The sequence below is a fragment of the Pseudophryne corroboree genome, chromosome 3, assembly GCF_028390025.1.
Source record: "Pseudophryne corroboree isolate aPseCor3 chromosome 3, aPseCor3.hap2, whole genome shotgun sequence".
In the NCBI taxonomy this organism is placed as follows: domain Eukaryota; kingdom Metazoa; phylum Chordata; class Amphibia; order Anura; family Myobatrachidae; genus Pseudophryne; species Pseudophryne corroboree.
The window spans coordinates 334952383-334979218 of NC_086446.1; the positions used below are offsets into that span (position 1 = coordinate 334952383).

General features: G+C 45.7%; 1 protein-coding gene across 1 annotated transcript in view; it reads right to left on the reverse strand.

The window, feature by feature from the left end:
• Positions 1-26836, reverse strand: part of STK4 (serine/threonine kinase 4) — a 145129-nt gene that overhangs the window by 32142 nt on the left and 86151 nt on the right. The window contains exon 7 of the mRNA XM_063959581.1: positions 3790-3927. Within this exon, the coding sequence (XP_063815651.1) occupies positions 3790-3927 (138 nt within the window). The remainder of the gene's footprint in view (positions 1-3789; positions 3928-26836) is intronic.

The following is a 26836-nucleotide window of genomic DNA, read 5'->3' on the forward strand; positions in this document are numbered from 1 at the left end:
ACAAACGAGACAAATTTCTTTGAGACATGCTAATTTTTTAATTGATTCAATATCACATATCTGTGAGTGGCAAAAGTATGTGAACCTTTTGCTTTCAGTATCTGGTATGTCCCCCTTGTGCAGCAATATCTGCATGTAAACGTTTCTGGTAATTGTTGATTAGTCTTGAACATTGGCTTGGAGGAATTTTACCCCATTCCTCTGTACAACACAGCTTCAGCTCTTATGTTTCATCCCATGAACTGCTTGCTTCAGGTCCTTTCACAACATTTCAATAGGATTAAGGTCAGGACTTTGACTTGGCCATTCCAAAACTTTACATTTATTCTTCTTAAACCATACTTTGGCTGAATGACTTGTGTGATTTGTGTCACTGTCTTACTGCATGTCCCACATTTGCTTGAGATGTACCTCTTGGACAGATGCCCTGACGTTTTCCTTTAGAATATTCTAGTATAATTCAGAATTCATTGTCCTATCAATGATGGAGAGTAATCCTTGACCAAATGCAGCAAAACAGGCCCAAACCATGATATCACCACCACCACCGTGTTTCACAGATGGTATGAGGTCTTTATGCCAGAATGCAGTGTTCGCCTTTCTCCAAACAAACGCTTCTCATTTAATCCAAAAAGCTCTATTTTGAACTCATCTATCCAAATTATTAATGCAGGGGGATGCATTCAGAAAATAGCACCAATGGGTCTACTTCTATCATCTATGTATGCACAATTGTTTAGATGCGTGGATAGATCCTTCAGTACAAGTTACTGCATATGTAAATATTGGTTATGCCTGCACAACATATTTACTGGTAATAATCTGTGGACCGTGAAAGTACTTGTTGCTACAGCAGCCAAGGTCTTCAGAAATCTTGTAGCAGACGTGGATCAAAACATTCACTTCTGAGGAAGCCGCCGATTCCAAAAAAAGGCGGGGAAATGCATTCAGCCACGATTCACTATATTCCTGTACAACCAGACCGGAATCTACTTTTGTGCTGCACCGTGTTGGAATGGTGGAACAGCCTTAACTAAGAGATCCTCTAGAGATGACTGCAATACAAGGGTAATGCGCCAGCAGCCGGGAGGATCATCCACAGCAGAACAAGTAAAGCCAGTGGTGAGACTACGTACATACGTTTTAACAATCTGGCCTGATCTAATAACAATTTGTTCATTGAATGGATGGGAGATTACAAGTTTAGAGGTAGAAAACGCTGATGCTAATCTTGCTTTGCTTTAACAGCATAAGTCCTCTAAACAGCTGGTGTCAGAAAAACTGATAATAAAATTGGACACATTGTTGTTTCATTAACTGGCTACAAAACAACAAGCTGATAATTTCACTGATGTCTATATATTTACAGTCATGAATTGATGTTTCCGATTATGTCTTCATAATAACAATATAAGCCTTTCAAGCAACTGGTGCTAAGACAAATTGATACTTATTGGACACAATGCTTTTAATCAACTGGTTACTAAATAACAAGTTGAAATACCTTGTATAAGAAAGGATACAACTGTTACTGAAAGAAACAGCCAGTTAGATTTGATTATTTTATTATATAAATGTAATACCGGCCGGTGGTTACCTATATATTGCCTGATATACATTTTTGATATATATTTTATATGTTATGAATAAGGGAGGTCATTCCGAATTGTTCGCTCGCAAGCGGATTTTAGCAGATTTGCTCATGCTAAGCCGCCGCCTACTGGGAGTGAATCTTAGCATCTTAAAATTGCGAACGATGTATTCACAATATTGCGATTACACACCTCGTAGCAGTTTCTGAGTAGCTCCAGACTTACTCGGCATCTGCGTTCATTTCACTGCTTGTCGTTCCTGGTTTGACGTCACAAACACACCCAGCGTTCGCCCAGACACTTCTCCGTTTCTCCGGCCACTCCTGCGTTTTTTCCGGAAACGGTAGCGTTTTTCCCCACACGCCCATAAAACGGCCTGTTTCCGCCCAGTAACACCCATTTCCTGTCAATCACATTACGATCGCCAAAACGATGAAAAAGCCGTGAGTAAAAATCCTAAGTGCATAGCAAATTTACTTGGCGCAGTCGCAGTGCGGACATTGCGCATGCGCATTAAGCGGAAAATCGCTGCGATGCGAAGATTTTTACCGAGCGAACAACTCGGAATGACCTCCAAGGTGAATACATTCTTCAATTCCTGTGTGCTGTAATATTTCTTCTTGCATATGTAAATATTGGTTATGCTTGCACAACATATTTACTGGTAATAATCTGTGGACTGTGAAAGTACTTGTTGGTACAGCAGCCAAGGTCTTCCGAAATCCTGTAGCAGACGTGGATCAAAACATTCTGCTGCCAGACGTGGCAACTGACTAACATGGATATTCAATTTGGCCCGAAGAGACATCGGGAGTAAAGAGATGTGTCTTTGGGTGCTGCGGTCGGTCTATTTGATTAACTCGGCCGATAAAACATACTATTACACCTGTAAACACACAGGTTCAGTGAAACCTGTGTGTTTTCGGGAGAAATGGCCCCGTTTGAGTGAAAACGGGGCTGTTATCGGGGATTTTGCTTCGCCTGCCGCATTACACAATCTACCATAAACACTTTTAATAGAAACGTGTGTAGAGCAGTGTAATCTTTAAAAGTCACATAATGTATTTTCTATGCTAAAACCTGGATGCCACTAATTCAAACGCATCCCTGTCCTATGGCCACCTGCAATTCCAAGTGTGACTTGTGATTATTTGTAAAGGTCTAGACCCTGTGCTGACCCCAGCGCTTTCACACTGGTATGAACATTAACAAGAAACACAACGTCCTGGTGTATCCAATAGGTTAACATACCTTGTTACTAATAATGGATGACATTACCCTTGCCACTTTGTTTTATTTATTTTATATTTGTTTTATTTATTTTATATTTAATATGAGTTGTATTTGGCAATGGCCTACTCTAAGGTCACTAAATAATTCAGTATAATATTTACAGAACACACTATTCCCACCACATCATGTCCTAGTTTTCTCAAGTCACGTCTTCCTGCAGCCTACGCAGCTCCCTGACCACTTTATCTCTTCAGCAGTGAAAATACTGAGAGGATTCATACTGGCTGTGAAGGGAAATCCGTACCCTGAGAGTTCCCAAGGAGTTTCACAGTTTAAGCTGTACAAGCAATTAAATGAAAACACTGCTTCTAGCTACACTCAGCGATGCATAGTAAACTACTGTGAAGGGAAGCTGCATACTGGCCTTTCCATGATCTACTGCATCAGTTTGTTCCCATGGACAGCTTACTATGAACACTGCCTCCACTGCTTAGACTCAACCATGCGGCTCTCTGAGTGGTCAGCTGATAATACATACACATGATTGATCTATGAGGGTTCCACAAGTGGGATGTAGTCAAAAAGGTCAACAATATTGACATTCATACAGGACAATGTCAACAGTTATGTTAACGTGCAAAATGCGTCGACAGTCCCCTGGGACCCAGAAGCCGTGTTGGAGTGCTGCAGTGATCGAGAGCAGGTAAGTGACTGCTGGGCCACCAGGGACAATATGTCAATGTTCTAACATGTGGACATTTTTCCGCACTGTCTACACGATGTATGTTGACAGTATGACTGTCAACATATCATACCACATCCAGCTGCAGTCTGGTTTCACCCTTGCTAAGAACATACATGTGTATTTAATAGTCACTATCAAGCCTTCTCTATGATATATAGGTGTGCATCCTATGTCCCATATGGCAAAAGAAAACAGATTGGAAATCATAAAGCTTCATACCTGTAGAAGTTCCGTTGCACTCACTCTCTGCTCTGGATTCTTGACTAAGCACTGGTTAATAAAATCTATGAACTCTTTTGACCAAAGTTGTGGTTTCCGGAGTGTTGGTGGTGGGTTTGATGGGATCATGAATATTGCCTTGAAAGATAAAAAAAATCAGGTGAGTATAACAACAAAATATGTATATTTAAAGGTTAGATTAAAAGCTTTAAAATGAGCCCAATAAAAATCAAAGTTTTGTCACCTTATAAAAGAAAAGAAGGAGTGTGTACATCTAGCCATGAGGTTTTAATGCAGGAAATACATGGTATAGAGGCCTTAATCAAAATGCATTCCTAGTGACTTTGCTGAAAATTCATACACCATGACTATAAGATGGACTAAAGGAAGGCAAAGTAAGTGAAATTAAACTAAGCTCTGTGGACTTTTTCATATACTGTAGAAAGTATAATAAGTGACAAATGCCTTATATCATGCTTGCCTACCCTCCCGGAATATCAGGGAGACTCAAATTTCAGGAAATTCTCCCACACTCCTGGGAGTAGAACAAACTCCTGTATTTGCTCCCTGTTCATCCTCCTGGACCTATTTGCTACCTTCGACACTGTGGATCATCCTCTCCTCCTCCACACCCTCCAGACCATTGGCCTCTATAGCACTGTCCTTGCCTGGTTCACCTCTTAGTATCTAGTTGGGGTTTGAAATCTGCACAGCAATGGATTGGAATTATAATTGCATACATCTATCTATATGTGTAAATATGTGTTACCAACATGCGGCTATAATATTAGTAATTTTAATAGCTCTAGGTTGGTGGTGCTACCAGATAATAGTTCAGGAAAATGTATAAAAGGGATTGGCAAGGGCAAGTAGACTGTCAGTCTGGGGCACACATATGTATGTTTTTACTTACGTATTGTGAAAAGTGATTAAAACATAACTTTTATTAATGTACACTTAAAATGACAAAACGACATAAACACATTTATAAAAAAAAAAAAAAGTAATATTAAATAAGTTCCAAAATCCGGTCATAAATAAATAGTGACTACAATAATGGTCTGTTACATTTCTCCTTTTTCCCATTTGCCCAAATAGCCACAATAGAGTGACACTATGGGGGAATATCCAATTAGCCACGTTAATTTACCGTGGCCAATTGGTTCGCCGGTGGGTTATCCAATTAGCCCCGATACGGAGCGCTCCTCCCCCCAATGCCGGTACTTATCGGGATTATACCCGAGGCACACGAAGCATAATCTGCAATAAGTGCCGCGAAAATACATAGGTCCACGGCTATTATTTTTGCCAAAAAATGGGACCTAATAATATGATAGGGTGATAAAAAAAAAACCTGAAAAACACCCGTCTTTCATGCCAACGGCACTATCGTGAGTAATTGGATACCCCCTATATCCTTCTTATAGTGTGCAGCGATAACAGGGGGAGGGGGGTTTGTTTGATAATACAAAAATTGCAGCGACTGAGCGAGAATATAATGTTTTATGGTGTGTACACACGGTGAGTTTTTTTCTTACGATTTTGACTATATAGTCAAAATCGTAAGAAAAGTTAGTGCAGATTGCAAGGTGAAACCCACCTTGCGATCCCGATTTGATGCCGATGCGCGGTCAGCATTGCAAGAATAGATAGACTGTGCAGGCAAGTCAATTTTGACTATCTCTATAGAAGAGATAGTCAAAATTGACACTTAGACAAAATCGCACATAGTTAGTATCGCAAACACACGGATTATGTGCTTGCGATACTGACTATGTGCCGACCTAGCCCCTGTCGCATAGTGAGAATCGGGCATAGCCCGAATCTCACCGTGTGTATGGGACATTACTCTTATTAAATTTAGTGTTAAGGGTTATATATTATGTCCCAAATAATTATGAAAGAGAAAAAACATAGGCTGTATTTCTCCAAACGCTCATAACAAGAAGCAGTTTAGCAACATAATGTCAATATGTTTTCAATGCAGCGCAGTATTTGATAGCAACAGATAGCAAGTTTTTTTTAAAATGTAGTAATACAGTCTCAAAAGATATTTCTTGTCCCAATTATGAAAGAAAGAAAACTACAGGCTGCGTTTCTCCAAAACACTAATCAGAAGAAACAATTTAGCAACATAATGGCAATAAACTTTCTAATGCAGTGCTGTTTCTGAGAGCAACACATACTGCAGTCATTTAGTCTAAAGGGATATATAATAAGATTTTACTTACCGGTAAATCTATTTCTCGTAGTCCGTAGTGGATGCTGGGGACTCCGTAAGGACCATGGGGATTATACCAAAGCTCCCAAACGTGCGGGAGAGTGCGGATGACTGCAGCACCGAATGAGTAAACACAAGGTCCTCCTCAGCCAGGGTATCAAACTTGTAGAACTTTGCAAAGGTGTTTGAACCTGACCAAGTAGCCGCTCTGCAAAGCTGTAATGCCGAGACCCCTCGGGCAGCCGCCCAAGAAGAGCCACCTTCCTTGTGGAATGGGCCTTAACTGATTTAGGCAGCGGCAACCCAGCCGCAGAATGAGCCTGCTGAATCGTGTTACAGAACCAGCGAGCAATAGTTTGCTTTGAAGCAGGCGCCCCCAGCTTGTTGGAAGCATACAGGATAAAGATTCTGTTTTCCTGACCTTAGCCGTTCTGGCTACATAAACCTTCAAAGCCCCGACTACATCCAGTGACTCGGAATCCTCCAAGTCAGTAGTAGCCACAGGCACCACAATAGGTTGGTTTATATGAAAGGATGAAACCACTTTCGGCAGAAATTGTGGGCGGGTCCGCAATTCTGCTCTATCCGCATGGAAAACCAGATAAGGGCCTTTATGTGACAAAGCCGCCAATTCTGACACACGCCTAGCCGAAGCCAAGGCTAATAGCATGACCACCTTCCACGTGAGATATTTTACTTCCACCGTTTTGAGTGGTTCAAACCAGTGTGATTTCAGGAAACTCAACACCACGTTAAGATCCCAAGGTGCCACTGGAGTCACAAAAGGGGGCTGAATATGCAGCACTCCCTTTACAAACGTCTGAACTTCAGGCTGAAATCTGAACCTTAATGGAACCCAATTTAAGGCCCAAAGTCACTCCCGACTGCAGGAAGTGAAGGAAAAGGCCCAGCTGGAATTCCTCCGTAGGGGCATTCCTGGCCTCACACCAAGCCACATATTTTCGCCATATACGGTGATAAGGTTGAGCCGTCTCATCCTTCCTAGCCTCTATCAGCGTAGGAATGACCTCATCCGGAATGCCTTTTTCTGCTAGGATCCGGCGTTCAACCGCCATGCCGTCAAACGCAGCCGCGGTAAGACTTGGAACAGACAGGGCCCCTGTTGCACAAGTCCTGTCCTAGAGGCAGAGGCCACGGTCCTCTGTGAGCATTTCTTGCAGATCTGGATACCAAGTCCTTCTTGGCCAATCCAGAACAAAGAGTATTGTTCTCACTCCTCTTTTCCTTATGATCCTCAGCACCTTGGGTATGAGAGGAAGAGGAGGAAATACATAGACCGACAGGAACACCCACGGTGTCACCAGTGCGTCCACAGCTATCGCCTGAGGGTCTCTTGACCTGGCCCAATATCTCTGCAGCTTTTTGTTGAGGCGGGATGCCATCATGTCCACCTGTGGCAGTTCCCACCGACTTGCAATCTGCATGAAGACTTCTTGATGAAGTCCCGACTCTCCGTGTGGAGGTCGTGCCTGCTGAGGAAGTCTGCTTCCCAGTTGTCCACTCCCGGAATGAACACTGCTGACAGTGCGCTCACGTGATTCTCCGCCCAGCGAAGAATTCTGGTGGCTTCTACCATCGCCACCCTGCTCCTTGTGCCGCCTTGGCGGTTTACATGAGCCACTGCGGTGATATTGTCTGACTGAATCAGAACCGGTTGGTCTCGAAGCAGGGACTCCGCTTGACGTAGGGCGTTGTATATGGCCCTTAGTTCCAGGATGTTGATGTGAAGGCAAGTACCCTGACTTGACCACAGCCCTTGGAAATTTCTTCCCTGTGTGACTGCCCCCCACCCTCGGAGGCTTGCATCCGTGGTCACCAGGACCCAGTCCTCAATGCCGAATCTGCGACCTTCGAGAAGGTGAGCACTCTGCAGCCACCACAGGAGAGACACCCTGGCCCTGGGGGATAGGGTGATTAACCGATGCATCTGAAGATGTGATCCGGACCGCTTGTCCAGTAAGTCCCATTGGAAGGTCCTCGCATGGAACCTACCGAAGGGAATGGCCTCGTATGATGCCACCATCCTTCCCAGGACTCGAGTGCAGTGATGCACTGACACCTGTTTTGGTTTTAATAGATTCCTGACCAGTGTCACGAGCTCCTGAGCTCTCTCTATCGGGAGATAAACCCTTTTCTGGTCTGTGTCTAGGATCATGCCTAGGAGAGGCAGATGAGCTGTAGGAACCAACTGCGACTTTGGAATATATAGAATCCAGCCGTGTTGCCGTTACACTTCCAGAGAAAGTGATACACTGTTCAGCAACTGCTCTCTTGATCTCGCTTTTATGAGGAGATCGTCCAAGTACGTGATAATAGTGACACCTTGCTTCCGCAGGAGCACCATCATTTCCGCCATTACCTTGGTGAAAATTCTCGGGGCCGTGGAGAGACCAAACGGCAACGTCTGAAATAGGTAATGACAATCCCGTACCGCAATTCTGAGGTACGCCTGATGAGGTGGATAAATGGGGACATGAAGGTATGCATCCTTTATGTCCCGAGTCACCATAAAATCTCCCCTTTTCAGGCTTGCAATGACCGCTCTTAGCGATTCCATCTTGAACTTGAACCTTTTCAGGTATATGTTCAGGGATTTTAAATTCAATATGGGTCTGACCGAACAGTCTGGTTTCGGGACTACAACATGGTCGAATAATAACCCCCTCCTTGTTGAAGGAGGGGAACCTTGACCACCACCTGTTGAAGATACAATTTGTGAATTGCAGTTAACACTGTTTCCCTCTCGTTGGGGGAAGCCGGCAGGGCCGTCGGTGAGGGGGCATCTTCTCAAAGTCCAGCTTGTATCCCTGAGACACAGTATCTATTGCCCAGGGATCTAACAGGGAGTGAACCCACTTGTGGCTGAACTTACGAAGGCGTGCCCCCACCGGGCCTAGCTCCACCTGTGGAGCCCCAGCGACATGCGGTGGATTTTTGTAGAGGCCGGGGAGGACTTCTGTTCCTGGGAACTAGCTGTGTTGTGCAGCTTCTTTCCTCTGCCCCCGCCTCTGGCAAGAAAGGACGCACCTCGGACTTTCTTGTTTCTTTGTTCGAAAGGCTGCATTTGATAATGTCGTGCTTTCCTAGGCTGTGCAGGAATATAAGGCAAAATATCAGAATTACCAGCTATAGCTGTGGAGACCAGGTCCGAGAACCCTTCTCCACACAATCCTCAGCCTTCCATATGCCTCTTAAGTCGGCATCATCTGTCCATTGCATATTCTACAGGACACGTCAAGCAGAAATCGACATAGCTTTGACTCTAGGACCCAGTAGACTCATGTCTCTTTGGGCATGTTTTATATATATATATATATATATATATATATATATATATCTCTTAAGACAGCATCTTTAATATATATATATATATATATATATATATATATATATACATACATACATACTAGGGTCTCAATCTCTGCTGATAAGGTACCTGTCCACGCTGCCACAGCGCTATAAACCCATGCCGACACAATCGCCGGTCTGAGTAGTGTACCAGAATGTGCACGCTATCTGCAGGATCCCTGACAATAGCTGTTACGTCAGGGCTACCTTTTGGGCAAACGTGACACCCTAGGGGAAGATTCCCATCATATCCTGGCCCTAGTGGGGAAAGGATACTGCCTGAGAATTCTTTGTGGGAAACTGCAGTCTCTTGTCTGGAGATTCCCGCTCTTTTTTATCATGAGAGGAGGGAAATTTACCTCAGCATTCTTCCCCTTAAACATGTGTACCCTTGTGTCAGGGACAGATGAGTCATCAGTGATATGCAAATCATCTTTTATTACAATAATCATATATTGAATACTTTTCTGCCATTTTGGCTGTAACTTTGCATTATCGTAGTTGACACTGGAGTAAAACTCCGTGTCGATATCAGTGTCTATTATTTTGGATAGTGAGCATTGAGAGACTCTGAAGGTCTCTGCGACATAGGGACAGACATGGGTAGATTTCCTGTCTGTTCTCTAATCTTTTGTGCAATAAATTCATCTTAGCACTTAATTACACATATCCAAACAGGTGTCGGTGTTGTCGACGGAGACACCCTCTCACACACATATTTGCTCTATCTCCTCCTTAGGGGAGCCTTTTACCTCAGACATGTCGACACACACGTACCGACACACCACACACTCAGGGAATGCTCATCTGAAGACAATTCCCCCATAAGGCCCTTTGGAGAGACAGAGAGAGAGTATGCCAGCACACACCCCAGCGCTATTAACCCAGGAATAACACAGTAACTTAATGTTAACCCAGTAGCTGCTGTTTATTTTGATTTTTGCGCCAAATTATGTGCCCGCCCTCTCTTTTTACCCTCTTCTACCATGTAACTGCAGGGGAGAGACTGGGGAGCTTCCTCTCAGCGGTGCTGTGGAGAAAAAACATGGCGCTGGTGAGTGCTGAGGAAGAAGCCCCGCCCCCTCGACGGCGGGCTTCTGTCCCGCTTTCATGTACAATTTTGTCGGGGGCTCATACATATATACAGTGCCCAACTGTATATTATGCAAACTTTTGCCAAAGAGGTCTCTAATTGCTGCCCAGGGCGCCCCCCCCTGCGCCCTGCACCCTTACAGTGACCGGAGTATGTGGGTGTAGTGTGGGAGCAATGGCGCACAGCTGCAGTGCTGGGCGCTACCTCATATGAAGACTGGAGTCTTCTGCCGCCGATTTCGAAGTCTTCTTGCTTCTGCCGGCTTCTGTCTTCCGGCTCTGCGAGGGGGACGGCGGCGCGGCTCCGGGATCGGATGACAAAGGGTGAGATCCTGTGTACGATCCCTCTGGAGCTAATGGTGTCCAGTAGCCTAAGAAGCAGAACCTATCTTCAGAGAGTAGGGCTGCTTCTCTCCCCTCAGTCCCACGATGCAGGGAGTCTGTTGCCAGCAGAGCTCCCTGAAAATAAAAAACCTAACAAAATACTTTCTTATAGCAAGCTCAGGAGAGCTCACTAAACAGCACCCAGCTCGTCCGGGCACAGTTTCAAACTGAGGTCTGGAGGAGGGACATACAGGGAGGAGCCAGAGCACACCAGAATCTAAATTCTTTCTTAAAGTGCCCATGTCTCCTGCGGAGCCCGTCTATTCCTCATGGTCCTTACGGAGTCCCCAGCATCCACTAGGACGTTAGAGAAAATGTATTTATTATTTATTAACAGTTTCTTATATAGCGCAGCATATTCCATTGCGCTTTACAATTAGAACAACAGTAATAGAACAAAACTACGCAAAAACAGACAGACATATAGGTAAGAAAGCCCTGCTCGCAATCCTACAATCTGTAGGCCTAATTCAGACCTGATCGCAGCAGCAAAATTGTTCTCTAATGGGCAAAACCATGTGCACCGTAGGTGGGGCAGATGTAATGTGCACAGAGAGTTAGATATTGGGTGGGATCAGTGCCAGATTAAGGACCACATGGGCCTGGAGCTGAAATTTATGAAGGGCCTATTGTGTACCGCCGCAGGGGTTGTGACCAGCAACAGCGGGTTTGTGACTCATGCAGGGCCCGCCACACATTGGCCCTCATTCCGAGTTGTTCGCTCGCTAGCAGTTTTTAGCAGCCGTGCAAATGCTAAGCCGCCGCCCTCTGGGTGTGTATATTAGCTTAGCAGAAGTGCAAACGAAAGGATCGCAGAGCGGCAACAAAAAAAAGATTGTGCAGTTTCTGAGCAGCTCCAGACCTACTCAGCGCTTGCGATCACTTCAGACTATTTAGTTCCTGTTTTGACGTCACGAACACGCCCTGCGTATGCCCAGCCATGCCTGCGTTACCCCAGGCACGCCTACGTTTGTATCTGACACGCCTGCGTTTTTCCACACACTCCCCGAAAACAGTCAGTTACCACCCTGTTACCACCCAGAAACACCCACTTCCTGTCAATCACTCTGCGGTCAGCAGTGCGACTGAAAAGCGTCGCTAGACCTTGTGTGAAACTATATCGGCTGTTGTGAAAGTACGTCGCACATGCGCATTGCGGCACTTACACATGAGCAGAAGTGCCGCTTTTTTGACTAAACGCTGCGCTGCGACCGAAAACAGCTAGCAAACAACTCTGAATGACCACCATTGTTCTTTGCCTGAGTCAAAGCCATCCTGGGTCCTAGTGGTTCATTTACTAAAGGTTCTAAAAATGAAAATTGGTGATGTTGCCCATAGTAACCATTCAAATTCTGTCTATCGTTTCTCTAATGCATCCCAGATAAATGATAGTCAGAATCTGATTGGTTGCTATGGGCAACATCACCACTTTTCATTGTTAGAACCTTTAGTAAATGCCCCTAGTGTCTGCGTGCTGTAGCAGGTAAGCAGAGGCGCGGAATCACATTTGCTGATTACAGAGTATGGCATGTTTTAATTTTAAAGGCAACATTTTGGTTGCGACGCATCACTGCAGCTGTGTTGTGTATAATGATTTGTGCACTAAAGTGTGGTATTGTATTTATGGGATGCAGTCAGCATGTCAACAATTCCAATGTCAGAAGTTATGATGTCAACATTTTTGAAATGTCAGCATGGACTATGTCAGCTTCTGCAGAATATTGACATGTTCACAATGTCGGCATCAATGTTTCAGTCCCCTTTCGGACCATTTTCAAGACTGCCGATAATTAGTGCAGCCGATCTCAAGCCGACAAGTAAATGCCGGTACTTTCTGCTTTGAGAGCGGCTTGTGTGATTGTTGGTGGTCTTGAAATTGTTCCAGAACGGCATCAAAGCATTGACACTTTAGGTGAATATATAATTCATAGCCTTCGGTATCCGGTCTGTACGTCAGCCACACTTAGGTTGACAGTAATTAGGTCGACGTGCATTCGGTCGACATGGTCACTATGTCGACATGGATAAAGGTCGACATGAGGGGGTTTTTTTTTATTATTTTTTAAACTTTTTCATATGTTACGATCCACGTGGACTACGACTGGGAATAGTAACCCGTGCGGTAGCGGAGCGAGGCACCTTGTCAGCCATGCGAGGGGACACGGTGCACTAACTGGGGTTCCCGGTCACTTTACGAAGAAAACGATAGCAATTTTTTAATTAAAACTCATGTCGACCTTTTTCCATGTCGACCTAATGACCGCGTCTACCTATTTCGGGTGTCGACCTAGTCGCTGTCTACTAATAGTGGTCAACCTAAGTGTGGTCGACCCTATGATCCACACCCTAGCCCATGGGTCTTCAACCTGCGGCCCTCCAGCTGCTGTGGAACTATAAATCCCAGCATGCCCTGCCTCAGTTTTAGCATGCCTTAATAGCAAAACTGTGGCAGGGCATGCTGGGATGTGTAGTTTCACAGCACCCGGAGGGCCGCAGGTTGAAGACCCATGCCCTAGCCTTTACTACAGCATGTGATGCAGGTTATACATTTTTCTGGTGGTATTACACTTCCATTCTTTCTTCTCTCTCTCTCTCTCACTCTATATCTATCTATATCTATCTATATATACACGCTGTCAGGCCTGGTGCAAGCCGCTCAGCAGGTTCTGCAAAAGCAGGGAGGCGCCGGATGGGAGAGGCGCTCTCCTTGCTCTGTTTCTGTCGGCTGCCGCTGCGCCTATCACACTATGATAAACAGCGGCGCCAGCACCTTGAAGCGTGGCATCCAACACCCGGCAAAATCAACACCCCCCCCTCTTCGGCTGAGTGTGAGGGCAGTGACGATGAGGGGGAGTTAGAGGGAGGCTGAGGGCAGGGGCTCTGAAGGGGGACTTACAGGGAGGGTGAAGGCAGGAACGCTGAGAGTTACAAGGAGGGTGAGGGCAGGGACGCTGAGGATGAGTTGGAGGGAGGGTGAGTGCAGGGACGCTGAGGGGGAGTTGGAGGGAGGCTGAGGGCAGGGGCTCTGAAGGGGGACTTACAGGGAAGGTGAGGGCAGGGACGCTGAGGGAGAGTTATAGGAAGGGTGAGGGCAGGGACGCTGAGGGGGAGTTGGAGGGAGGGTGAGGGCAGGGACGCTAAGAGGGAGGGACGCTTAGAGGGAGGGTAAATTGAAATGAAAAATTAAACAAGAACAACTATGGGTCTCACATATGCCTTGCAACAAAAGACTGTACACATTAATAACAAAACCCCATATTTGTATAAACATAGTCAACATGGCACCCCACAACTGCTTACACAGTACCTAGTAAACGGCTGAGACATACCCCCAGAAGATTTACAGGATTTTCCTCCAGTTTCCCATCCCATAGCAGGAGGTGCAGAGCCGACGGCAGGTAGTAAATGTCCATCTAACGAGAGTGATCAAACAGGGGGACGGGGCCAAATGCCAAAATCTTCCCAGTGAGGAGCCTTGGCCAATCCACACCTAGGATGTTAACTGGTCCGTGCCTATTCTCCGTTACCTTTGCTCCAGGGCAGTGGGGATTGGGAGCCACATCCGGGAATACAGGCAGCTCCCAGGGCTGTAGTGTGCTGCTGCCGCTGTGCTGTCCGTGCAGTACGGTGCCCTGGGCCTGCTGCCCTGAGCGCCGGCACTGGATGCTCATCATTTTCCGTGGGTGCTACCGGGCCCGAGCATCCACGGAATCGGCACCTATGCCCTACACACACACACACACACACACACACACACACACACACACACACACACAGCCTGTCCCACCAACCCCAGTCCCTACACACACACACACAGCCTGCCCCCCCAGTCCCTACACACACACAGCCTGTCCCCCCCAGTCCCTACACACACACAGCCTGCCCCCCCAGTCCCTACACACACACACACAGCCTGCCCCCCCAGTCCCTACACATACACAGCCTGTTTCCCCCCCATCCCTACACACACACATACACAGCCTGTCGTCCCTACACACACATACACAGCCTGTCCCTCCCCCCCAGTCCCTACACACACACACAGCCTGTTCCCCAAGTCCCTACACACACACACACACACACACAGTCTGTTCCCCCCAGTCCCTACACACACTCTGTTCACCCCCCCCCCAGTCCCTACACATACACAGCCTGTCCCCCTCCCCAGTCCCTACACACACACATACACAGCTTGCGCCCCCCGCCCCCCAGTCCCTCCACACACACAGCCTGTCCCCCCCCCCCCCTACACACAAAGCCAGCCTACCCCCTCCAGGCACCATACGTATGCACACACACACACTGCTCGCCCCTCACCCACCCCGTTACTGAGCAAGCGGGACACAGAAGAAGAAAGCAGGGGTGCATAAAAACAGACCAGGCACAGTCGGGGGCGTGGCCTAATCACGGGTCCGTAACCACGCCCCTTTGAGAGAAAAAATCCTAACATTCAGAAAGCAGCAGGAGCCGGTCTCGGCAGAGAAAGTCACCCGACTTCCAGGCAGGCAAGTCCGCTACTGGCTGCTGCTGTCTTGCACGCTGGCCGGCGCTTGTGCCTTATCTCAAGGGGGCGGGACATCAGACGGCTACTGAACAGGAAAACAGGAAAACATTTTTTTCCTGTTTCCATCTGCAGGGGATCCTGTGGGCCTATTTTGAAGAGGGGGCCTGGAGCTGCAGCTCCATCCGCCCCATTGTTAATCCGGCCCTGGGTGGGATATATTGTTCCTGTGCAGGGTAAATACTGGCTGCTTTATTTTTACACTGCAATTTAGATTTCAGTTTGAACACACCACACCCAAATCTAACTCTCTCTGCACATGTTGTAATTGCCCCCCTCTGCAGTGCACATGGTTTTGTCCATTAGCTAACAAATTTGCTGCTGCAATCATGTCTGAATTAGGCCCTATTTCAAATACCAAAAGGGATAGAACACAGATTGTATTTGTCCAGATGCTCATCAAGACAGGCAATTATACAACACAATGTCTGAATTAGGCCCTATATCAAGTCGCAAAAGGGAGAGAACACAGATTGTATTTCTCCAGATGCTCATCAAGACAGGCAATTATACAACACAATGTCAGTAAGTGTGATGTTTAGGAGCAGCACGTGTCCAATTTTCAACCTGTAGTGTTTATGCATAATTATACTCTGATAGCTTTAGTCAAAAATAAATAAAATCAACCTTAAACCACATATTAGCACAAATGGTTTGACACTTATACCAGGAGTGTTATTCATTTAATAAGTAATTCTTTATTTATACTAGACCAGATGAAATTCTGGATGGAGGGAAAAAAGAATATACGAAATGTAATTGAGCTAAACCCCTTCTGCTTTTGCTCATCTGTTTAAACATTGAATGAGCAATGAGAGTGTCGTGAGATCAAAAATCTGATATAGAAGAAAGTATAGTGGTACATTTCTGCTTTCGAAAAAGGGGAACCCTGTTGCTTAGAAAAGCATTGCAGAGCTCCTCCTATAATATGGATGAGAGAGTGTACATAGGAAACCTTTTTCCATATCATAGGAGGAACTCTGCAATACTTGCCTAAGCAACAGGGTTCCCCTTTTGAAAAGCAGAAGGCTGTTCCTCTCCAAGAATGCGACTAAACTTATTATTCACTCACTGGCCATCTTACAGCTCAACTATTGCAAGAGTCTCCTCACTGGCCTCCCAAGCTCCAATCTTGCTTCCCTTTGATCTGTTCTCAACTACGCAACTAGACTTATCTTCCTCTCCCTCCGCTCCATATCTGCCACACCCCTTCAGTGAAATTTGTACTTGCTCCCATTCCTCTTACAGAATCCTCTTCAAACTCATCACCTCCACATACAAAGCCCTCTCTAACCCCACTCCTCCCTACATCTCCAACCTCATTAACCTACATACTCCCTCACACCCTCTCCGGTTGGCTAATGACCATCGCATCCAGTGCCGTTTCTAGTGGTGGATGTGCAGTGTAACTGCACAGGGCACCCGCCGTGGCACTTTTCCTGTTCCTGAACTGCTCCCCCTCCTTCCTGTCATAGTACACCACTCAGGGGGGGTGGAGTTTCACAGAATTATGCATTTGCATCGTGATGTCATGACACAACGCATCATTTTGCAAAACTCCGCCCGCCCAAGTGGAGTACTATGGCGGGTCTGACGCTGGCGTCAGCTGTACAAACCCCTGACAATGATCATTACACACCCCTGGCAGTTACATTACCTCTGGCAATGAGCATTACACACCCCTGGCAATGGGCATTACCTCTGGCAACAAGAATTACACACCCCTGGCAACTAGCTTTACACCCCCCTGGCAATTAGCATTACCCCTGGCAATGAGCATTACACACCCCAAGCAATGAGCATTACCCCTGGCAACGAGCATTACACATCCCTGGCAATAAGCATTACACACCCCTGGCAATGGGTATGACACCCGTCTCAGAGCATGAAACCCCTGGCAATGAGCATGGATCCCAGAGCATGAAACCCCTAGCAATGAGCAATACACCCAGCCCATGAAACCCCTGGCAATGAGCATGACACCCAGCCCATGAAACCCCTGGCAACGAGCATGACACCCAGCACATGAAACCCCTGGTATCAGGCATGACACCCAGCACATGAAACCCTTGGCAATGAGCAGGTAATTTAAAAGTAATTAGAAGCATAATGGGACATAATGTATCACGGGCATTGTGGTGTGTGGCATAATATGGTGCAAGGTGCATTACTGTGTGGGGCTAAATATGGTGCATTTTTTTCCTGTGATGGCCGCGGTCTGTTGGTGCAGGGTCAAAAATTGGGGTGTAAGGTAGGCTTTTCCTGTGAGGCCATGCCCATTTTAGTGAGACCATGCCCATTTTAGCAAGGTCACTCCCCCTGTATCTATGGGGGGGATGCATTTATGAATGTCAATGGGGGGGCGCATTTTTAAATCTCACACTGGGAGCCAAATTGTCTAGAAACTACCCTGGTTGCATCTCCTCTACCCTGGTCACTGCTTCCCATGCGCGAATCAAAGATTTTGCCTGTGCTGACCTCCCTCACTCTCACTTTCTCAGACCTTGCAAGGCTTCAAATGGGCACTACCTCTCATCAAAGCGTACCCTTCTACCACATAACCTAGTCTTGAGGTCGCTCTCCCAACCCTCTGCCTCACGCCTTGGCCATCTCTGCCTTGCTTACTTCCTGTCATCAAGCCACCTTCTGTTTGCTTGTGCCTCATGAAACCTGTGAAATACTATGAAAACGTCCCTCCCAAAATGGTCACTGCCTGAGAGATGACAGTTTTGAAGGATGCTAGAGAAGGCAGCGGCCATTTTGGGAAGGACATTTAATAGACGGAGCCTGGGAGGAGGCAGACAACGACACAGCAGTTCCAGGAATGCGGCAGCAGCGTTGGCAGTGGTAGCGGAGGGAGCATGCTAGCAGCAGCATGAAACAACCCCCGACAAGCAGGTACAGTGCCAATTTTAAGAGGCATTTTAACTAAGTGAGGCATGGTGCAAGGGGTATTACTGTGTGGGGCATAACAAGGGCCATTAATGTGTGGGACATAATTTGGTGCTAGGGGCATTACTGTTTGGGGCATAATATGATGTAAGGTAGTATTTTTCTGCAAGACCATGCCCATTTCAGCAAGGCTACACCCATTTGTTGGTAGACTAGGTCCCTTTTCCTGGGGCGCACACATTTTTTTTTCCATGACTATGGTGGTGGCGCATTTTTTTGAGTTCGCACTGGGATCCAAATGGGCTAGAAACAGCCCTGCTCCCAATATTTCTTGTTGCAACATTACGCAGTGGGTTTAGGCCACAATTATGTTATTTGTACACCCCACACCACCCACTTATACCTTCCCTCTGGGATCTACCAGTAGGGATGTTTTAAATGTAGGCAGTGGTAGCGGGGGGAGCATGCTAGCAGCAGCATGAAACAACCCCCGACAAGCAGGTACAGTGCCAATTTTAAGAGGCATTTTAACTAAGTGAGGCATGGTGCAAGGGGTATTACTGTGTGGGGCATAACAAGGGCCATTAATGTGTGGGACATAATTTGGTGCTAGGGGCATTACTGTTTGGGGCATAATATGATGTAAGGTAGTATTTTTCTGCAAGACCATGCCCATTTCAGCAAGGCTACACCCATTTGTTGGTAGACTAGGTCCCTTTTCCTGGGGCGCACACATTTTTTTTTCCATGACTATGGTGGTGGCGCATTTTTTTGAGTTCGCACTGGGAACCAAATGGGCTAGAAACAGCCCTGCTCCCAATATTTCTTGTTGCAACATTACGCAGTGGGTTTAGGCCACAATTATGTTATTTGTACACCCCACACCACCCACTTATACCTTCCCTCTGGGATCTACCAGTAGGGATGTTTTAAATGTAGGCAGTGGTAGCGGAGGGAGCATGCTAGCAGCAGCATGAAACAACCCCCGACAAGCAGGTACAGTGCCAATTTTAAGAGGCATTTTAACTAAGTGAGGCATGGTGCAAGGGGTATTACTGTGTGGGGCATAACAAGGGCCATTAATGTGTGGGACATAATTTGGTGCTAGGGGCATTACTGTTTGGGGCATAATATGATGTAAGGTAGTATTTTTCAGCAAGACCATGCCCATTTCAGCAAGGCTACACCCATTTGTTGGTAGACTAGGTCCCTTTTCCTGGGGCGCACACATTTTTTTTTCCATGACTATGGTGGTGGCGCATTTTTTTGAGTTCGCACTGGGAACCAAATGGGCTAGAAACAGCCCTGCTCCCAATATTTCTTGTTGCAACATTACGCAGTGGGTTTAGGCCACAATTATGTTATTTGTACACCCCACACCACCCACTTATACCTTCCCTCTGGGATCTACCAGTAGGGATGTTTTAAATGTAGGCAAGTTTGCCTTAAATTGGCATGGAAATCTGCATGTCATCAATGGTAGAGAGAAATGTGTCCATACAGTTAAAAGAAACTGCTGCTTTACTTCCTTGTGCAGGATACAAGTAAGGAACCCTTCTTAATCAAGGATGCTCCACTCCACACCCATGCACAGCACATAGGGCGCCAGTGATTGTCAGTACCGTGCACCGGTCACCGCAATTCAATTATTGTTCCATTCAGGCACAAACAGCTGCTGGAGCCAGCATTTTCTACTCGCAGCCCTCCCTGTGCTGTCAGACAGAAATGTGCGAAAAGTGACCCATTTGGGCATCCAAATGACACTTTGTGTCGCATCCAGCACTTTACAATACAATACAATATCGTTTTATTGTCATCAGGAAAAAACAAGTTTCACAGACAAAATTCCTTTGTGCAAATACAATTGCAGTAAAATAGCAACGTCTCTAACAATAAAAACATACATATACAATTCAGACATTCAACATTCGGACTGCTGATGGGAGGAAACTGTTATGTAAGCGTCCAGTGCGTGCCTTCAAAATACTAAACCGTTTTTTGGAAGGTAATTTCTCAAACACCTTATGAAAAGGATGGCTAGGGTCTAATAAAATATTTCTGGATCTCTTCTGAACTCTAGATTCGTAAAGATTTGTAAATCTTAGTAGTGTTTAGTCACTTTACGCCAGGAAACCCGGCACAGCGGGGAGCAATTAGCACAAAGAAAATCGAATAGCACCCCCCGATCTCCCGTCACTTTAGACAGGAGATCGGGCAATCATAAACAATTGAATCATCCCCATACTGAGAGACCCCTTTGCCATAAAAACTACACCTGTCACCTGAATCAGAGTGCTGGCTCTCAATGCTCCATCCATAAACCCTTAATAAAGAATGAAAGGTATATAGCAGGCTCCCCAACTCCGGACACACTGGGATTCCCATTGGTAGATAGGATACATTATGAAGAACAGCCACTCTTATCTAAATGTAGTCAACAATTTATGGCAGTTGTGATATAAAATTCCCCTGTTAAAAAATTGCCAGGAACAGCAAACACACTGTCAGTTTCTTCTGCATTATGGGGACAATGCTGCTGCTTCACAGACCGTACTCATTTGTAATGATTAATGAATGAATTAGCATTCTCATGAACATTGGTTCAGTTCATAAATGGCAGCTTCCACAGCAGTAGTGGACAGGTATAATATAACCCTATCCTCAAATGCTCAGGACAGGTTTGTATCTCTGTTACATCTTGTATTTTCCATTATATAGTGAGTCACAGATTCCACTATAGAAGACATTGCAATACTGTATAGCATGAGAGTAGAATGATTTCAGATGTAAAATGGACATAAAGTTGGACACAGTACGCAAGCAGCCAAAGTTTTCTATAATGCACCTGCGCCTGAGACACTATGGGTGTGTCCCGGTAATCTGCACACAAAGACACAATAAAGAAGATTTGGAAGTACAGTTTGAGAATTTTAGTGGACGCTCCTGGAAGGTAACAGGGAGGTGGCTAAACAGACACATGCTAATGTTGCGTTTTATGAAAGCACAGCCACTCAAATAGGAGGCCAAAGTCAGATGGAGTATCTGCACCTGCCATAGGGCTGCTGAAAGTTGTGATGCTGCAAACAATGATGGTGTCTAGAGACGCACCAGACAGTAATGCAGCGGCCCACAGAGGGCTTCTCAGTCCATGCATATACGGGCGCACCCTTTTACACAATGGAAATCATTTGTAGTGCCTGCGACAAAAGCCAAATACAGCCGCGTCTGTGTTGGCCACAGAATCAGGCCCAAGACGTCCTTATCCTATTTACAGTACAGACTGATCATTGAAAACATCACGAGGTTGACAAAAAAAGGCGTTATTTCCCGATCATTCACTTGACACTCCCGCTGATACTGTACTTTTAGCTCACAAGTAGATTTGTTACAAAAATAACTTTAATGCAGGTTTGTGTGTAAACAAAGTTTACCAGGAATTTATTGATATATCTGTATCCTCAATTGTAGTATAGGATTTAATGAGCCTGTTTGGTTAAGTCTTTAACCTTGAAACAATGGTAATGCTGGCAATAAAGCATTTTATATGTAAAGGATTTCACAATAGCTATTTGTAAAGCTGGAAATGTCCTTCCCTGAGCACCGCTAACACGGCCCATCTACAATGCCGTGAACCTGTCTAATGTTCTCCCTCAATATCCTGACTTTAATGTGAGATATATCAGAGATGATTCCAATCAGCCCTGATTTCCCGGCATGGCTCCAAGATAAAGAGGACTGGCAGTGTTCACTCTATAGGCCCTATAATTAGATCCATTAACCAGAGATCAATGACCATCTATTAGTTTCATTTAGATGTTACTGTGCTAGGAATACTGGACTTCTATTGTCTGCTGAAAAAGCTGCAACGCCTCATAATAGGACTCATACTTGTGAAAATATAATGTATATATGTAATATCCAGTTGCCTGATCCTACAGCTATGACCAATAACAGGTTTGTGTTTTCACAAATGCTTATAAAAACTATAAAATTATGCTTAATAATCATTAATTGAAAAATGTGTTTCATGGTGGAAAGCACAAGTAAATTAGAAACACCTATTAATATGTATCTACAAATCGGCTCCATGGAAGGGCTGACCCTGTGATGGAACGATGTCACACAAATGGGAGAGCAGGACGATGGGAAACTTTCTATGTAGTGAGGTGCCCTCCAAGGCACCCTGCAAGCTGTAAACAGGTGTTGTCAGGTCAATGATCATGCCACACCCCCAGTCTTATGCACCAGTCACACACCCTTCTATACAGCCCTGCTCCAAATACAGCTATACCAATTCACAACACACTATTGATCACCTACTCGGCCACCTAGCCCAATTCCGGTGCACACCTATTCTGCAGTCTTTTGAAACACTATTTAATTCAGTTTTTCTTGGCAGAAGATAAGGTTCGCACCACTCCTCTTAGAAGAGGTAACTACTATAGTCCTTTCTACTGCCACTGTGAGTTGTAAGGGGAGTCCAGAATCCCCTTGGGGGTAACAATGAAAAAAGGAATGAACTCTTGGATGCAGGTTGGCTTATTGAATCTATATCGAATATAAATTTTCCTGATATCGGTTACTCTATGGGCCTAATTCAGACCTGATCGCTAGCTAGCTATTTTTTGCAGCGCTGCGATCAGATAGTCGCCGCCTATAGGGGAGTGTATTTTTGCTTTGCAAGGGTGCGATCGCATGTGCAGCCGGGCGGTACAAAAAAGTTTTGTGCAGTTTCTGAGTTGCCCAGAACTTACTCAGCCCTTGCGATCACTTCAGCCTGTCAGGTCCCGGAATTGACGTCAGACACCCGCCCTGCAAATGCTTGGATACGCCTGCATTTTTCCAAACACTCGCAGAAAATGGTCAGTTACCACCGACAAACGCCCTCTTCCTGTCAATCTCCTTGCGATCGGCTGTGCGAATGGATTCTTCACAAAACCCATCGCACAGCAACTATCCGCTTTGAACCCATATGATGCGCCTGCGCATTGCAGTGCATACGCAGTTCTGACCTGATCGCAGCGAAAAAAATTAGCATGCAATCAGGTCTGAATTACCCCCTATGTTAGGATCAATGGTGGTAAAAGAGAGAGTGAATGCTATACCATCCAATGCATAACCTAGTCCTTAGGCTGCTCCTCCATCCCCCTGCCCCATGCCTTGGACATCTCTGCTTTGCTCGCATACCACCATCAGGCTTCTACCTGCTTGCTTGCACCTCATGTCATCTGTCTGTTGCCCCTCCCCACTAGATTGTTAGCTCTTCAGAGCAGGGCCCTCTTTCCTCTTGTCTAAGCCCTCTTCTTGACACATTTCACTCAGCGACCATCTTTACCTGCTTTTTCTCCTGCTGGTAAAGGCTAATCTCTATCTATGGCCGCCAGCCCCAAGTAGTACAATGATTACTCCTTCGCTACTTACATCTAAGCTGTATTATGCTTTGAGAATTGTGGTGCTCTATGTTACCTGCACTCCATTTTTGTTATTTATTTACTGTTATGCTAAGTTTTGTCTCCCTGTACTGTCCTTTGTACGGCGCTGCGAAACACTTGTGGCGCCCTATAAATAAAATGTAATAATAATAATAATAATCCAAAAATATAAATGTATTCCAAAATGGAGGTATTATGAGCAGATTACAGTACATCTCAGAGGATTAAGTAAATTTCAGTTTTGAAACTATTATGCATTGCAAGGGTCGCTGCCCACTTCATAAGACACAGAAAAGTGCTAAAAGTGACATAGCTTTTTGTGCGTCAGAATTAAGGCAGCCAGTAGTTTTCTATGAGTTGCAAGGAAACAGCAACATGTGTCCTCTTTGCTCAGAGTCCCATGTGGGTTTGGGGCCTAGCTTTCTGGGTTGGTTGATGCTCAGGGTAATGCTAATGGTGAATAACAGTAAACATCACGGCTCAGCCTCCTTCAATTTTGCGATCTTCACATTCATTCATTTAAACTTTCAGTTTCTCTGATACAAAATATCCTCATTAATGTCAGAAAGCAGGATGGTACAATGAGATTTTATTACAAGCCTGACTTAAAGTTTGAAGCTTACAAATGTACAACTTGAAGGTGCAAAATACGGGTCTACTACGTTATGTCGGCTGTCGGGATCCCAGCGCCCAACATACCGGTGCCAGGATCCCAACTGCCGGTATGCCGGCAGCGGGGCTAGTGCAAAAGAGCCCCTTACGGGTACGGTGGCGTGCTACGCGTGCCACACTATTTATTCTCCCTCCAGGGGTGTCATGGACACCCCAAGAGGGAGAATAGTTGTCGGTATCCTGACTGTTGGGATCCCGGCACCGGTATGCTTAGCGCCGGGATCCCGACAGCCCTCATATCAAATGCTCCCCGCAAAATACATCCTTATTCTACATAAAGGGGAAAACCCCAAACATTAATTGCAGGAAATTCTTCTCTCAAAGCAGTGATCATCCATCAAATGTAACCTCACTGCTCCTTTATCTCATTTACATAAACCAATGTCGCAAAATGAAATCTTGTTTATGCATTTAAATGACAATTGACCATTTGCTCCCAAACACTGGAAAACAGACAAAAATGGTCAAATTTGGTTAATCCATTGATTTAACTAATTTGTCTGATTGGCCATTTTTGACAGTTTTCCAGCATTACACAGCAAATGGTCAATTGTCATTTGCTCCCATACATTACCAGATTTTCATTTCAACCAGTCAGATAGGACAATAAATATTTAGGTGTATGGCCAGGTTAAGCCCACAGCCTCCGCCACCCTGGCATGCAATTATAGGCACTGCTCTGTAAAATTAGGTGCACCTGCTCAAAGGTGGAGCAGGAGGTCACAAAAGAGGATTTTCTCAGTGGTATTGCAAGTCAAACATGTCATCCATATATTGAGGATTCTACAAAACAAAACAAAAACGTTGGTATACAGTATGTGTACCCAGGGCTGCCATCAGAAATTCTGGGGCCCAGGACTCACAAAATATGCAGGGCCACCCCCCCCCCCCCCCCATAAAAAAAAATGGATAAAATAATAATAAAAAAATTAATATATATATATATATATATATATATATACACACACATACATATATCTATATACATGCATATATATTATATATATACACACACACACACATACGTAATATGTATGTGTGTGTGTGTGTGTGTGTGTGTGTGTGTGTGTGTGTGTGTGTGTGTGTGTGTGTGTCAAAAATAGAAGTAATCAGCGCCTAATAAAGAAAATGACGGTGGGGACATAGTATGAAATTTAGTGAAAAAAATGGGACAAGCACTTATCTCAGATAGGAATCTTCGGTCCTCAGACCAATATCATCACAGTGATATGCAAAAGAGAAAAAGAAACAACCAATAGTGTGTACCGTTTAAACCTATATGTACTTATAGCATTTTTCACTTGAAGATTAACTCCCGGCCAGCGCAGCTCCTGCGACTGGCCAGGAGTTACTAGTCACTGCCCTGGGTCGCAGCGGCTGCGTGTGACGTCACGCAGCCGCTGCGGCCCGCCCCCTGCACGGTCCGGCCACGCCTGCGTTGGCCGGACTGCGCCCACGAAAACGGGGGCCAAGCGCCGCCGTGCCGTCCCCTCCCACTAGGTAACGACGGTCCTTCGGCCGTCTGGCATGCACCAGCGCACTGCGGCGCCGCCGCATGCGCAGTACCGACCCGATCACTGCGCTGCAAACAACTGCAGCGTACGATCGGGTCGGAATGACCCCTATTGTGCACTGCAGGGGGGGCAGATATAACATGTGCAGATAGAGTTAGATTTGGGTGGGGTGTGTTCAAACTGAAATCTAAATTGCAGTGTAAAAATAAAGCAGCCAGTATTTACCCTACATAGAAACAATATAGCTCACCCAAATCTAATGGGCCCTACACATTCGGCGACCCGTCACCGAGCTGCCCGACGGTCGATACGGCAGACGGGCGACCTTGCATCGGGGGGGGGGGGGGGGGGGTGGAAGTGACAAGGGGACTGAAGTTTCTTCACTCCCGTCACCCGGCTCCATAGGGTGCAAGCTATGGACGAACTTGTCCATATTGGCTTGCATGCATAAACGGCCCGGCACCAACGATGATCGTTGGTGTCTACACCATACCTCCCAACATGACCTTCTCCAGGAGGGACAGAATGCTCTGCTCCTGGACTTCCCTCTTAATTTGTGATTGCTGCCAGCACCTGTGCTGAAACACCTTTCTTGTCCATTAACCTGCTCAAAACAGGTGCCAGCAATCATAAATTAAGAGAAAGTCCAGGAGCAGAGCATTGTGTCCCTCCTGGAGAGGGTCATGTTGGGAGGTATGGTCTACACACTGAACACTGTTCTTGTTCATTAATGAACGAGAACGTTCATATCGTTCAGTTATATCGCCTAATGTCTAAGGCCTATAACTCTGTCTGCAAATGTTATATCTGCCACACCTGCAGTGCACATGGTTTTGCCCAACTGCTAACAAATTTACTGCTGCGATCAACTCTGAATTACCCCTTTAGATCCCCTAACCAAAAATGCACT